The 13,109-nt window shown below is 45.0% G+C and overlaps 1 protein-coding gene across 1 annotated transcript in view; it reads right to left on the bottom strand.

The window, feature by feature from the left end:
* Window positions 1-2,791: 2,791 nt before the first annotated feature.
* LOC139420191 (anoctamin-10-like) overlaps window positions 2,792-13,109 on the bottom strand; it is a 44,126-nt gene continuing 33,808 nt past the window's right edge. The window contains exon 14 of the mRNA XM_071169998.1: window positions 2,792-5,691. Within this exon, the coding sequence (XP_071026099.1) occupies window positions 5,650-5,691 (42 nt within the window). The 3' untranslated portion in view covers window positions 2,792-5,649. The remainder of the gene's footprint in view (window positions 5,692-13,109) is intronic.

The raw sequence follows: 13,109 nt of genomic DNA, 5'->3' as shown, positions 1-13,109 counted from the left end.
CTTTGCATTCAGGCCAAATAGTTTTTAAAAATGTACCTTTTTGAAAACTCCTGGCATGCTGTCATGTGCCTTTTTCTCAGGAGTGGCTTCCTTCTGGTCACTCTCCCATAAAGCCCAGTTTGAAGTGCTGTAGAGACTTGTCCTTCTGGCAGGTTCTCCCATCTCAGCCAAGGACAACTCTGTAGTTCGGAGTGGTCATTGGGTTCTTGGTCCCTTCCCTGACCAAGGTCCTTCTTGCCTGTTTGGTTGGTGGACAGCTCTTGGCAGAGTCTGGGTAGTTCCATTTTATTATTTCCCAATGATGGAGACCACTGTGCTCTTGGAAACTTTCAACACTCTAGAACTTTTTCATGCTCTTCCCCAGATATATGCCTCATCACAGTTCTCTCTCTCTGAGAGTTACGGACAGTTCCTGGGACTTTATGGTATAGTTTCTGCACTGTCAACTGTGGGACCTTATAGACACGTGTTTCTTTCTAAATCAATTGAATTGGTCACAGGTGTCACTACAACTTGGAGTCCATCTCAAGATCAAAAGAGATTGGATGCACTGGAAGTCAATTTGGAGTGTCAAAGCATAGGGGTTGGATACTCATACACATTATTGTAGATTTCTCTATTTCGTTGTCAATAAATGTGCAAACTTTTCTAAAAACATGTTTTAACTTTGTCATTATGGCGTGAAAGGTGAGATTTTTCATATTTTAACATTTTGAATTCCGGTTGTAACAACAAAATGTGTAATAAGGCAAGAGGTATGAATACTTTCTGAAGGCCCTGTACCTCTGTCCTTACAGAGGTAGAACATGTAGACGGGACACCAGAGGGATCATCAACTAGATTCAGACACAGGCTGAGTGGATGGTCAGAGGACCGGAACATAATTACAGATCTGTCCTTACAGAGGTAGAGCATGTAGACGGGACACACTAGAGGGATCATCAACTAGATTCAGACGAGGGACAAATGTTCTGAAGTGGATGGTCAGGGGGCCAGAACATAATTACAAATCTGTCCTTACAGAGGTAGAGCATGTAGACGGGACACACTAGAGGGACAAATGTTCTGGAGTGGATGGTCAGGGGACCGGAACATAATTACAAATCATTTGTAGACTGCAAATTTACCGCTAGAAGCAAAAACAGATATTTGACTAAACGACCATTTCAAACCTTGTTTACAGTTGATAAACGATAATGTCTCTACTATGCTTGGGAATAGTTGGGAACAGATTTCCTAATGTTTTTACAGTCTTGTGAACAACAAAAAAGTAGTTCCATATATTTTTTTCCATTTCCCAATTATGGAGACCACTGTGCTCTTGGAAACGTTGAATACTTTCTGAAGGCCCTATTGGAACTGCCTAGAGCTTGACCAAACTGAGCTACTGGGCAGGAAGGACCTTGGTCAGGGACGTGACCAAGAACCCAATGAACACTGACAGAACTTCAGAGTTCCTTGGCTGAGATGGGAAAACCTGCCAGAAGGACAACAGTATCTACAGCAATTCAGAAAACGGGGCTTTATGGGAGAGTGGCCAGACGTGAGCCACTCCTAAGAAAAAGGCACATAACAGCACACCTGGAGTCTGCTAAAAGGCATGTGAAAAACTCATAATGCAAAAGATTCTGTGGTCTGATGAAACAAAAAGGTAACTCTTTGACCTGAATGCAAAGCACTATGTCTGGAGAAAACCAGGCACAGCTCATCACCTTCCTAACACCATCCCTAACGTGAAGCATGGTGGTGGCAGCAACAATGAATGGAACCAAATACAGGCTAATCCTGATGAGAATCTGCTTCAGAGTACAAATAACATACTGGGGAGAAGATTTATGTTCCAACTGGACAATGACCCCAAGCATACAGCCAAAGCAATGCTGGAATGGCTTCAGAACAAGAATGTGAACATCCTTGAGTGGCCCAGCAAATGTCCAGACTTGAATCCCATTTAAAATCTGTGGAAACACTTGAATCTCCAAATCCATATGTGCAAAGCTGATACAGACATACTCAAGACGATCAAGGTGTAATAGCCGCCGAAGCTGCTTCTACAATGTATTGACTCAGGAGTGTGAATACTTCTAGAAATGAGGTATCTGTATTTCATTTTCAATACATTTGGAAAAACTTGGCACTTTGTCATTATGGGGTATTGTGTGTAGATGGGTGGGGAGAACCTGAACTAGAGAATGGAGACACTTTGTCATTATGGGGTATTGTATGTAGATGGGTGGGGAAAACCTGAGAGTGGAGACACTTTGTCTGTGAACTAGAGAATGGAGACACTTTGTCATTATGGGGTATTGCGTGTAGATGGGTGGGGAAAACCTGAACTAGAGAATGGAGACACTTTGTCATTATGGGGTATTGTGTGTAGATGGGTGGGGAAAACCTGAACTAGAGAATGGAGACACTTTGTCATTATGGGGTATTGTGTGTAGATGGGTGGGGAAAACCTGAACTAGAGAATGGAGACACTTTGTCATTATGGGGTATTGTATGTAGATGGGTGGGGAAAACCTGAACTAGAGAATGGAGACACTTTGTCATTATGGGGTATTGTGTGTAGATGGGTGGGGAAAACCTGAACTAGAGAATGGAGACACTTTGTCATTATGGGGTATTGTGTGAATGGAGACAGATGGGGTATTGTTTGTAGATGGGTGGGGAGAACCTGAACTAGAGAATGGAGACACTTTGTCTAGACCTGAATAGAGGAGACACATTATGGGGTATTGTGTGTAAGCATATGGAGACACTTTGTCAATGGGGTAGAGTTTTGTATAGATTTGAAAGAGTTTTGTATAGATTTATTTGAGGAAAGGGATGCTGGGTTTGTTTGGTTTCAATAATGCTGTTCTGAACCATTTTTAAACACTTGGTGATATTGTGATGGCAAACTGTAGTGAGTGTAGGTACAGTATATAGCATATAAAACAAATCTTGACCGCATGTCATGTCAAAGGCACAAGCCCGCTCTGAGGGGGTCTTCAAGAGCACATGGACTAATAGCATAAACTTTTAAAAAATCAATGAATTTCCACTCACATACATTCTAAGTATCACTACTTCTGATTGATAGTCATTGATTAGACTGAGTAACAATGACCATGATAGTTGCAGGCTGTGAGGAGTATTTAACATTACGTAGCATACCATGCTTCAGTATGATACAGAGGAGGCTGGTAGAAGGAGCTATAGGAGGATGGGCTCATTGAAATGTATGGAATGGAATCAAACATGGTTTCCATGTGTTCCATTAATTCCATTCCAGTCTTTACAACTTCTCTGTAGCGTACTGAAACATCACCATTGATAATTAGATCTTTCCTATCTCCATGTGTAGTATCACTATGGATCAGATAATACCCTGGCCTCAGTTGTATCTCCATGTGTAGTGATCAGATAACACCCTGGCTGTGTGGCTCAGTTGTATCTCCATGTGTAGTATCACTATGGATCAGATAACACCCTGGCTGTGTGTCAGTTGTATCTCCATGTGTAGTATCACTATGGATCAGACCCTGGCTGTGTGGCTCAGTTGGTGAGCGCGCTGCAACGCCAAGGATCCTGGGTTTGAGTCCTGCTGGAGCCATAAATACATCATGATACATGTCTAAGTCAATTTGGATAAAAGTGTCTGCTTAATGGCATATATTATACTCTGGCAACACTATGTAAACGTTTCAAGGATCTCACTGCTAGAGCACATAATTATGCCAGAATTCCTAAGACTTCCATTTTGAAAGCAGTTCTACTTAGATAACGTCTCTGACAGACCTAGTGATACTGGATGGAGCCCTACCCCATAACTGACTATAGTGGCTTTTAAGCAAAGCTGTTGGTCTAAAACTATTGTCTAATGTGAAAACCTATTTTTGAAAAGTAATTCATGTCATCTGTTGGTGGAATACTGTCTGGATATAATTACCATAGGCCATCTATCTCAAACTGAACCACCTCCACCAATTCCATAATGGCCATATGAACATGAAAAGTCTATGTAATACAGCATACTACCCTCAACCGCATCCATACACCTTCAATGACCTATTATCTAACACCTTAACCAGGGCCTGACATTCAGGGCTGCCCGCTGGCCCGGGTAGGTTTTGGAAACCCTCCGGGACAGTTGATGAAAATAAATATTGTAAAAATGCTATATTTAATCTAGGCTATATAATAAAGAATTCCTGAAGCTGTGAGTTCGTTATGTTGATTATTTATCATACGCGCACCATAAACTACACATTAAGCCTAGCTGGAGATTGTTGTGTGGAGCAGCTCACTGAAGACCGACAGCGGTAGGGAACATCTTCAAAGTTCTGATAAATACCAATAAATGTTAAGGCAAGTATAGGTATGCAAACCTGCAATAAAACGTTCCTTTGCGCAATTGTCATCATAGAATAGCCTAACTTGATAATCGGACATTTCTTCGAGGCTATTTGGTCCTAGAAAAGTCATTGAAGGTAGCCGATTTAGAAGTTGCACTGCAATATAATTATTCCTTGATTGAATTTATTTCTGATCCGTTTTTATGAGATCTATCCGCTTTCATTTGTTTCCCGCGCAGGTCTGTTGCCATCTTTACCGTAAAACCACGTGCAGTGATTATGAGCAAGACAACCAGTGGAATGTTGGTTTTCCATACACATCGTTCCGTTACAAAGGGAACCCGGTTTTTACTCACTTTGTTTTAAAACATGATACAATAAGCCCTCAACATTTCAAATGGTGAGACTGACTATCTGCCACAGACATCATTAGTGTGTTGGGAGCATCTACATACAGTCTATTAGTCAGGCAATGTCCACTTTATTCTGACAGGTTTTAGAATGTAAAATATGTTTATGTCATTTGGAAGGCTTAATTAAACATGCATTATTCTCTAAGTTGTTATGCATACTTTTCTGCTTACTAATTTTGGGGGGATTTTTTTTCGATAGGTTATGACAACAATTCAATATAAAATGCAAGTCCTTCAAAATTACAATTAATTGCTTGAAAAATCATTGAATTTGACTTCCCAATGTCTGTATGAATCCTGTAGGCTACTTGCTCAGCCCAAATGAAAGATAAAATCCCTAGCTGTTGAATTTATGCGTGCATCATTCACTTGCCTGCCAGATGTTGACTGGTGCCAGTATTTCTTCCATTCGGCCTAGTCTAGTGTGCCATTGCAAATTGACCTGAATGTCAAGCCCTGCCTTAACATTACATTTGGTACGTAGCAATGCATTTCCAACAGTGGTTTCCGGAGGACATTAACATAAAGTCTTGTTCTCCGGTCAGATCTGAATCTTTAGTTTAGAGGCTGGTCTTCATGATTGTTTTAATCACATCCAGTAATGTTGTATAGACATCTGCAGGTAATACACTACACTCAGCAAAACAAACAGAAATACCTGGCAACAGTGCAGAGGTTAAGAGCATAAAGCCAGGTTTAACAACCAACCGTTTATATATATATAAAAAGAAAATAACTTTTGGATATTTTATGCATAAATAAGCTTTGAGCTAATTGAGGTGTTGTAAAGAAAACAGTCTATGTGAATATTTCTCCTTTGGAAGGGCATGTTCCATCTGGAGTTTAGCCCATCTTCGTCTTGTCAGTATCTGAACGATCGGCCTCTTCTCTCCTCATCACTTATCAGTCTTTGGGATCCCCGAGGCCTCCAGCATTTTCTGTAACAGTGTAAAATGTGATTAATATCTCTTATGTTCTACCGAACAGCCACATGAAATACAGGCTACCTGTTAGGCCTATTATTGGGGATGTCATATAAACAGAATAAACCTTCCATAGAATACATTGTTCTCTGTAGCTCAGCTGGGAAGCTCAGCTTCCATAGAAGGAATACATTGTTCTCTGTAGCTCAGCTGGGAAGCTCAGCTTCCATAGAAGGAATACATTGTTCTCTGTAGCTCAGCTGGGAAGCTCAGCTTCCATAGAAGGAATACATTGTTCTCTGTAGCTCAGCTGGGAAGCTCAGCTTTCATAGAAGGAATACATTGTTCTCTGTAGCTCAGCTGGGAAGCTCAGCTTCCATAGAAGGAATACATTGTTCTCTGTAGCTCAGCTGGGAAGCTCAGCTTCCATAGAAGGAATACATTGTTCTCTGTAGCTCAGCTGGGAAGCTCAGCTTCCATAGAAGGAATACATTGTTCTCTGTAGCTCAGCTGGGAAGCTCAGCTTCCATAGAAGGAATACATTGTTCTCTGTAGCTCAGCTGGGAAGCTCAGCTTCCATAGAAGGAATACATTGTTCTCTGTAGCTCAGCTGGGAAGCTCAGCTTCCATAGAAGGAATACATTGTTCTCTGTAGCTCAGCTGGTAGTTTTTGAAGCTGCAGTAAAAGTACAATAAGTTGTCGGCTGTGGTATTTTGGATGCAGTATTTGCAAGAATAACTGCAGTTATACTGCACTGTAACGCTTCGATCACACCGACAGCGTCATTACATGTTGGTACACCAGAGTTACATTCATTCCCAAGGAAACGCTGCGTTTGCCTTGCAGTGCGTTCGGTGTGGTGCATGTTGGATTTATCGACCGCATGCATCAAACTGTATGTGTAGACGGCTTGACAGAAATGGTAGCAGAAGGTGAATGTTGAACTTTGTTACATTCAAATCCAGGTGATGCTGTGTTGGCAGCGTAACTGCAGTTACAATGCAAAAGTTCTGCAGTAAAAAAATATATATAATTTTGGACACAGTATTTGCAGCATACTGCAGGTATACTGCACTCTGATTGCAATCTGTTTCCATAAGGGAGAGCATGGCGTTGTAACAAGGTAGTGGGTTTCATTTCTGGAACCACCCATACTTAAAATATATGCACGCATGATTAAGTCGCTTTGGATAAACGCGTCTGCTAAATGGCATATATTATAATATATAAATATTAACGCTTTTTAAAATAAAACAAACATAAGCACACTGTTAGCTTGCTTTAACAGATATACAGAGTTCTCCTCTCTCTCTAAATGACATTAAGCCTCCCGAGGAGAGGAACCCAGAGCTTTAAAACAGCATTACAGCTCCAAATTACAGTGGTTCTGGAACCTCTTAACAAGACCTGGAGATCTTCACCAGATTGACTTCTTATTTTAAAATAGAATACTTTTCTACAACACAGGCCTTCTCCCCAGACTCTAATCTCAGCTGAGTTACATTTAATCAATTCATTCCACTGCCTCCAGCGCACCCGAGCAAATTACATTCTGGGTTCAAATGTGTTACGTGCAATTAACGCTTCAATCCAACACACGGATCAATGGGAGAGTTTCTTTGCTGATGGAGGTCTTTTTATTTACAGTGGATTCCATAAGGGGAGAGCAGGATTAAAGACCTCCGGTTCCCCACAGGGAGAGAGTGTGGAGGATTGTCCTCAACACCCCGCCCTGGCTAATCTACTGCAGCTACTTGTTCTGGAAAACCAAACGGACAGTCACATTAATAGTGTGTCATGGTCTGTTAAATGCAGTCTGTATTTATGCTGTTGTTTGCACTTGCCGGAACATTCTGAGGTTGTCCTTCTGACAGACTTGTTTGCACTTGTCGTTGTAGTCGCCATAACTACAGTGCAACGAAAAACACACAGACAGACACATACACACTCGCGCCACAGAGGATATTCATCTCATTTGTAATTTCAGCAGTAACAGAAATCAAACTCCTCTTGCTCAGAGACTTGTTCAATGGCTGCCAGGATCCTGCCGGGAGCCATACAAAGTCCTCTCTGAGGGAAGCCCATGGCAATAAATGATGCCTTCACAGCTCACACCACTTATCAGAGGAGAGAGAGAGGAGGGAGGAGAGGGGCAGGCAGCAAGGTAGAGAGAGAGGAGGGAGGAGAGGGGCAGGCAGCAAGGTAGAGAGAGAGGAGGGAGGAGAGGGGCAGGCAGCAAGGTAGAGAGAGGAGGGAGGGGCCGGCAGCAAGGTAGAGAGAGAGAGGACGGAGAAGAGGGGCAGGCAGTGAGGTAGATAGAGAGAGAGAGAGAGGGAGGAGGGAGAAGAGGCAGGCAGTGAGGTAGAGAGAGAGAGAGAGAGAGAGGAGGGAGAAGAGGGGCAGGCAGTGAGGTAGAGCGAGAGGAGAGAGGGGCAGGCAGCGAGGTAGAGAGAGAGAGAGGAGGGGGGAGAGGGGCAGGCAGTGAGGTAGAGAGAGAGAGGAGGGAGGAGAGGGGCAGGCAGTGAGGTAGAGAGAGAGAGGAGGGAGAAGAGGGGCAGGCAGCGAGGCAGAGAGAGAGAGGAGGGGGAGAGGGGCAGGCAGTGAGGTAGAGAGAGAGAGGAGGGAGGAGCGGGGCAGGCAGTGAGGTAGAGAGAGAGAGGAGGGAGAAGAGGGGCAGGCAGTGAGGTAGAGAGAGAGAAAGAGAGAGAGAGAGGAGGGAGGAGAGGGGCAGGCAGTGAGGTAGAGAGAGAGAGAGAGAGAGAGAGAGAGAGGAGGGAGGAGAGGGGCAGGCAGTGAGGTAGAGAGAGAGAGAGAGGAGGGAGGGATGGAGGAGAGGGGCAGGCAGTGAGGTAGAGAGAGAGAGAGGGGGGAGGGAGGAGAGGGGCATGCAGTGAGGTAGAGAGAGAGAGGAGGGAGGAGAGGGGCAGGCAGTGAGGTAGAGAGAGAGAGGAGGGAGGAGAGGGGCAGGCAGTGAGGTAGAGCGAGAGAGGAGGGAGGAGAGGGGCAGGCAGTGAGGTAGAGCGAGAGAGGAGGGAGGAGAGGGGCAGGCAGTGAGGTAGAGCGAGAGAGGAGGGAGGAGAGGGGCAGGCAGTGAGGTAGAGCGAGAGAGGAGGGAGGAGAGGGGCAGGCAGCGAGGTAGAGCGAGAGAGGAGGGAGGAGAGGGGCAGGCAGCGAGGCAGAGAGAGAGAGGTGGGAGGAGAGGGGCAGGCAGCGAGGCAGAGAGAGAGAGGAGGGAGGAGAGGGGCAGGCAGCGAGGCAGAGAGAGAGAGGAGGGAGGAGAGGGGCAGGCAGTGAGGTAGAGAGAGAGAGGTAGAGAGAGAGAGGTAGAGAGAGAGAGAGAGGTAGAGAGAGAGAGAGGTAGAGAGAGGTAGAGAGAGAGAGAGGTAGAGGTAGAGAGAGGTAGAGAGAGGTAGAGAGAGAGAGAGAGAGAGAGAGAGAGAGAGAGAGGAGAGGGGCCGGCAGCGAGGTAGAGAGAGGAGGGAGAGAGAGGGGCAGGCAGCGAGGTAGAGAGAGGAGGGAGGAGAGGGGCAGGCAGCGAGGTAGAGAGAGACAGGAGGGAGAAGAGAGAGACAGGAGGGTAGAGAGAGAGAGAGAGAGAGACAGAGGAGGGAGAAGAGAGAGAGAGAGAGACAGAGGAGGGAGAAGAGAGAGAGAGAGAGAGAGAGAGGAGAGAGAGAGACAGAGGAGAGAGAGAGAGAGAGAGACAGGAGAGAGAGAGAGAGAGAGAGAGACAGGAGGGAGAAGAGGGGCCGGCAGGGAGGGAGAGAGAGAGGGGGGATGGGAAGTCCACGGTCACGTTGTAACAAAGCTCCAGCACACTGTACTGTCCAGACCCCTCCCTCCTACAGCCCCTCTCCCTGTAGTATACACTAGTAAGTCAACTAATGCCCTGGTTTTCCAGCATGTTGAGCTAATTGCCTAGGCATGTTAGTATTGATCATGTAGGAGGAAGGCTGAAGCAGAGGGCTTTATAAAGCATCCCCAGCAGATTGACAGGGAGGGCCTCTCTCTCACACTGCACTGCTCAGGTTGTGGCCTATGTACTAGGATATACCTCCCACTCACTGCACTGTAGAAACAGAGGCGACGCATATCCATATTCACTACTGCTCGTATGCCCCATTTTCATCCCATCTTGTATTCCTCTCTGCACTGGGCCCCAACTTCCCTGGACTATCAGGCGTCAGTAACAAGCCTCTCTCCTGATGATGAACTTCCCTGGACTATCAGGCGTCAGTAACAAGCCTCTCTCCTGATGATGAACTTCCCTGGACTATCAGGCGTCAGTAACAAGCCTCTCTCCTGATGATGAACTTCCCTGGACTATCAGGCTGCAGTAACAAGCCTCTCTCCTGATGATGAACTTCCCTGGACTATCAGGCGTCAGTAACACGCCTCTCTCCTGATGATGAACTTCCCTGGACTATCAGGCGTCAGTAACAAGCCTCTCTCCTGATGATGAACTTCCCTGGACTATCAGGTGTCAGGAACAAGCCTCTCTCCTGATGATGAACTTCCCTGGACTATCAGGTGTCAGGAACAAGCCTCTCTTCTGATGATGAAATCCCTGGACTATCAGGTGTCAGGAACAAGCCTCTCTCCTGATGATGAACTTCCCTGGACTATCAGGCTGCAGTAACAAGCCTCTCTCCTGATGATGAACTTCCCTGGATTATCAGGCTGCAGTAACAAGCCTCTCTCCTGATTATGAACTTCAAGTCAATCCCATAGAGAGAGAGAAGTTTAGTTGGACTGCAGCTAGCAGCTTCTCTCTGAGCTGGCCTGTCTCTCTGAGTGTCTGAGGTGACAGAGGTCTTTGATGACTCAGCCATCATCCCACATAACCACTCCTGTGTCTGTGACATCATGCCTGGTCAGGCTCACACCAGACAGAGAGATGCAAGCAGGCTCAGGAACACAAGAACACACACACTCACCACTGGACTCCTCACACTCAAAATACACATACACTGACAAGGTGCTCTGCCCTGGACTAAACCTGGACTAAGGGTCTTCTGTACAGTATCTGTCTTTGTGGCCTTCTGTCTCTATAGTACAGTATCTGTCTCTAGCTCTTTCTATAATACAATATCTGTCTCGCTATAGTACAGTATCTGTCTCTAGCTCTTTCTATAATACAATATCTGTCTCGCTATAGTACAGTATCTGTCTCTAGCTATTTCTATAGTACAATATCTGCCTCGATATAGTACAGTATCCGTCTCTCTAGTATTCATCCCTCTCTGCGTTTTTCCTATTTTGTTGCATTACAACCTGTAATTTAAATGGATTTTTAAATATACACAAAATAGTCAAAATTTGTTAAGTGAAATGAAATGTTTAAAAAAAATGTCAAAAATGAAAAGTGGAGCGTGTATATGTATTCACACCCTTTGCTACGAAGCCCCTAAATAAGATCTGGTGTAACCAATTACCTTCAGAAGTCACAGAAATAGTTAAATAAAGTCCACCTGTGTGCAAACAAACACACACAATCTCAATCATATACATATGTATATACATACATACATACATACATATATATATATACATACATACATACACATATATACATACACATACATATATATATATATATATATATACACTCACTGGACCCTATGATCACTCGGCTACACATGCCTATCCCTAATGTAAATATGCCTTGTCCATTGCTGTTTTGGTTAGTAATTTTTGTCTTAATTTACTGTAGAGCCTTCAGCCCTGCTCAATATGCCTTAGCTAGCCCTTATGTTCCACCCCCCACACATCCAGTGACCGCACCTGGCTTAAATGGTGCCTCTAGAGACAAAACCTCACTCATTGTCACACAATGCCTAGGCTTACCTCCACTGTACTCACATCCTACCATACCCTTGTCTGTAACTTATGCCTCAACTATTCTTCCCACGCCTAGAAACCTACTCCTTTACTCTCTGTTCCGAACGCACTAGACGACCAGTTCTTTAAGCCGTACTTTATTCTACTCCTCCTTTGTTCCTCTGGTGATGTAGAGGTTAACCCAGGCCCTGCAGCCCCCAGCATCACTCCCATTCCCCAGGTGCTCTCATTTGTTGACTTCTGTAACCATATAAGCATTGGTTTCATGCATGTTAACATTAGAAGCCGCCTCCCTAAGTTTGTTTTATTCACTGCTTTAGCACACTCCGCCAACCCAGATGTCCTAACCGTGTCTGAATCCTGGCATAGGAAGGCCACCAAAAATCCTGAAATTTCCATCCCCAACTATAACATTTTCCAACAAGATAGAACTGCCAAAGGGGGCGGAGTTGCAATCTACTGCAGAGATAGCCTGCAGAGTTCCGTCATACTATCCAGGTCTGTGCCCAAACAATTCGAGCTTCTACTTTTAAAAATCCCCCTTTCCAGAAACCAGTCTCTCACCTTTGCCGCTTGTTATAGACCCCCCTCAGCTCCCAGTTGTGCCCTGGACACCATATGTGAATTGATCACCCCCATCTATCTTCAGAGTTCGTACTGTTAGGTGACCTAAACTGGGACATGCTTAACACCCCGGCCGTCTTACAATCTAAGCTAGATGCCCTCAATCTCAATCAAATTATCAAGGAACCTACCAGGTACAACCCTAAATCCTTAACCATGGGCACCCTTTTAGATATCATCCTGACCAACCTGCCCTCTAAATACACCTCTGCTGTCTTCAACCAGGATCTCAGAGATCACTGCCTCATTGCCTGAGTCCGTACTGGGTTCGTGGTGAAACGACCACCCCTCATCCCTGTCAAATGCTCCTTAAAACACTTCAGCAAGCAGGCCTTTCTAATTGACCTGGCCCGGGTATCCTGGAAGGATATTGACCTCATCCCGACAGTAGAGGATGCCTGGTTGTTCTTAAAGTGCTTTCATCTCCATCTTAAATAAGCATGCCCCATTCAAAAAATGTAGAACAACAGATATAACACTTGGTTCACCCCAGACTTGACTGCCCTTGACCAGCACAAAAACATCCTGTGGCATTCTGCATTATCATCGAATAGCCCCTGCGATAAGCAACTTTTCAGGGAAGTCGGGAACCAATATACTCAGTCAGTTAGGAAAGCGAAGGCCAGCTTTTTCAAACAGAAATTTGCTGTAGCACAAATTCCAAAAAGTTCTGGGACACTGTAAAGTCCATGGAGAATAAGAGCACCTCCTCCCAGCTGCCCACTGCACTGAGGATAGGAAACACTGTCACCACCGATAAATCTACAATAATCGCTAATTTCAATAAGCATTTTTCCACAACTGGCCATGCTTTCCACCTGGCTACCCCTACCCTGGCCAACATCTCAGCACCCCCTGCAGCAACTTGCCCAAACCCCCCCGCTTCTCCCTCACCCAAATCCAGACAGCCAATGTTCTGAAAGAACTGAAAAATCTGGATCCCTACAAATCTGGACCATCTCTTTCT

The sequence above is a fragment of the Oncorhynchus clarkii genome, chromosome 2 (assembly GCF_045791955.1).
Source record: "Oncorhynchus clarkii lewisi isolate Uvic-CL-2024 chromosome 2, UVic_Ocla_1.0, whole genome shotgun sequence".
NCBI lineage: Eukaryota > Metazoa > Chordata > Actinopteri > Salmoniformes > Salmonidae > Oncorhynchus > Oncorhynchus clarkii.
Note: the sequence above shows the minus strand (reverse complement) of the source record. Positions and strands in the feature narration are given on the sequence as shown.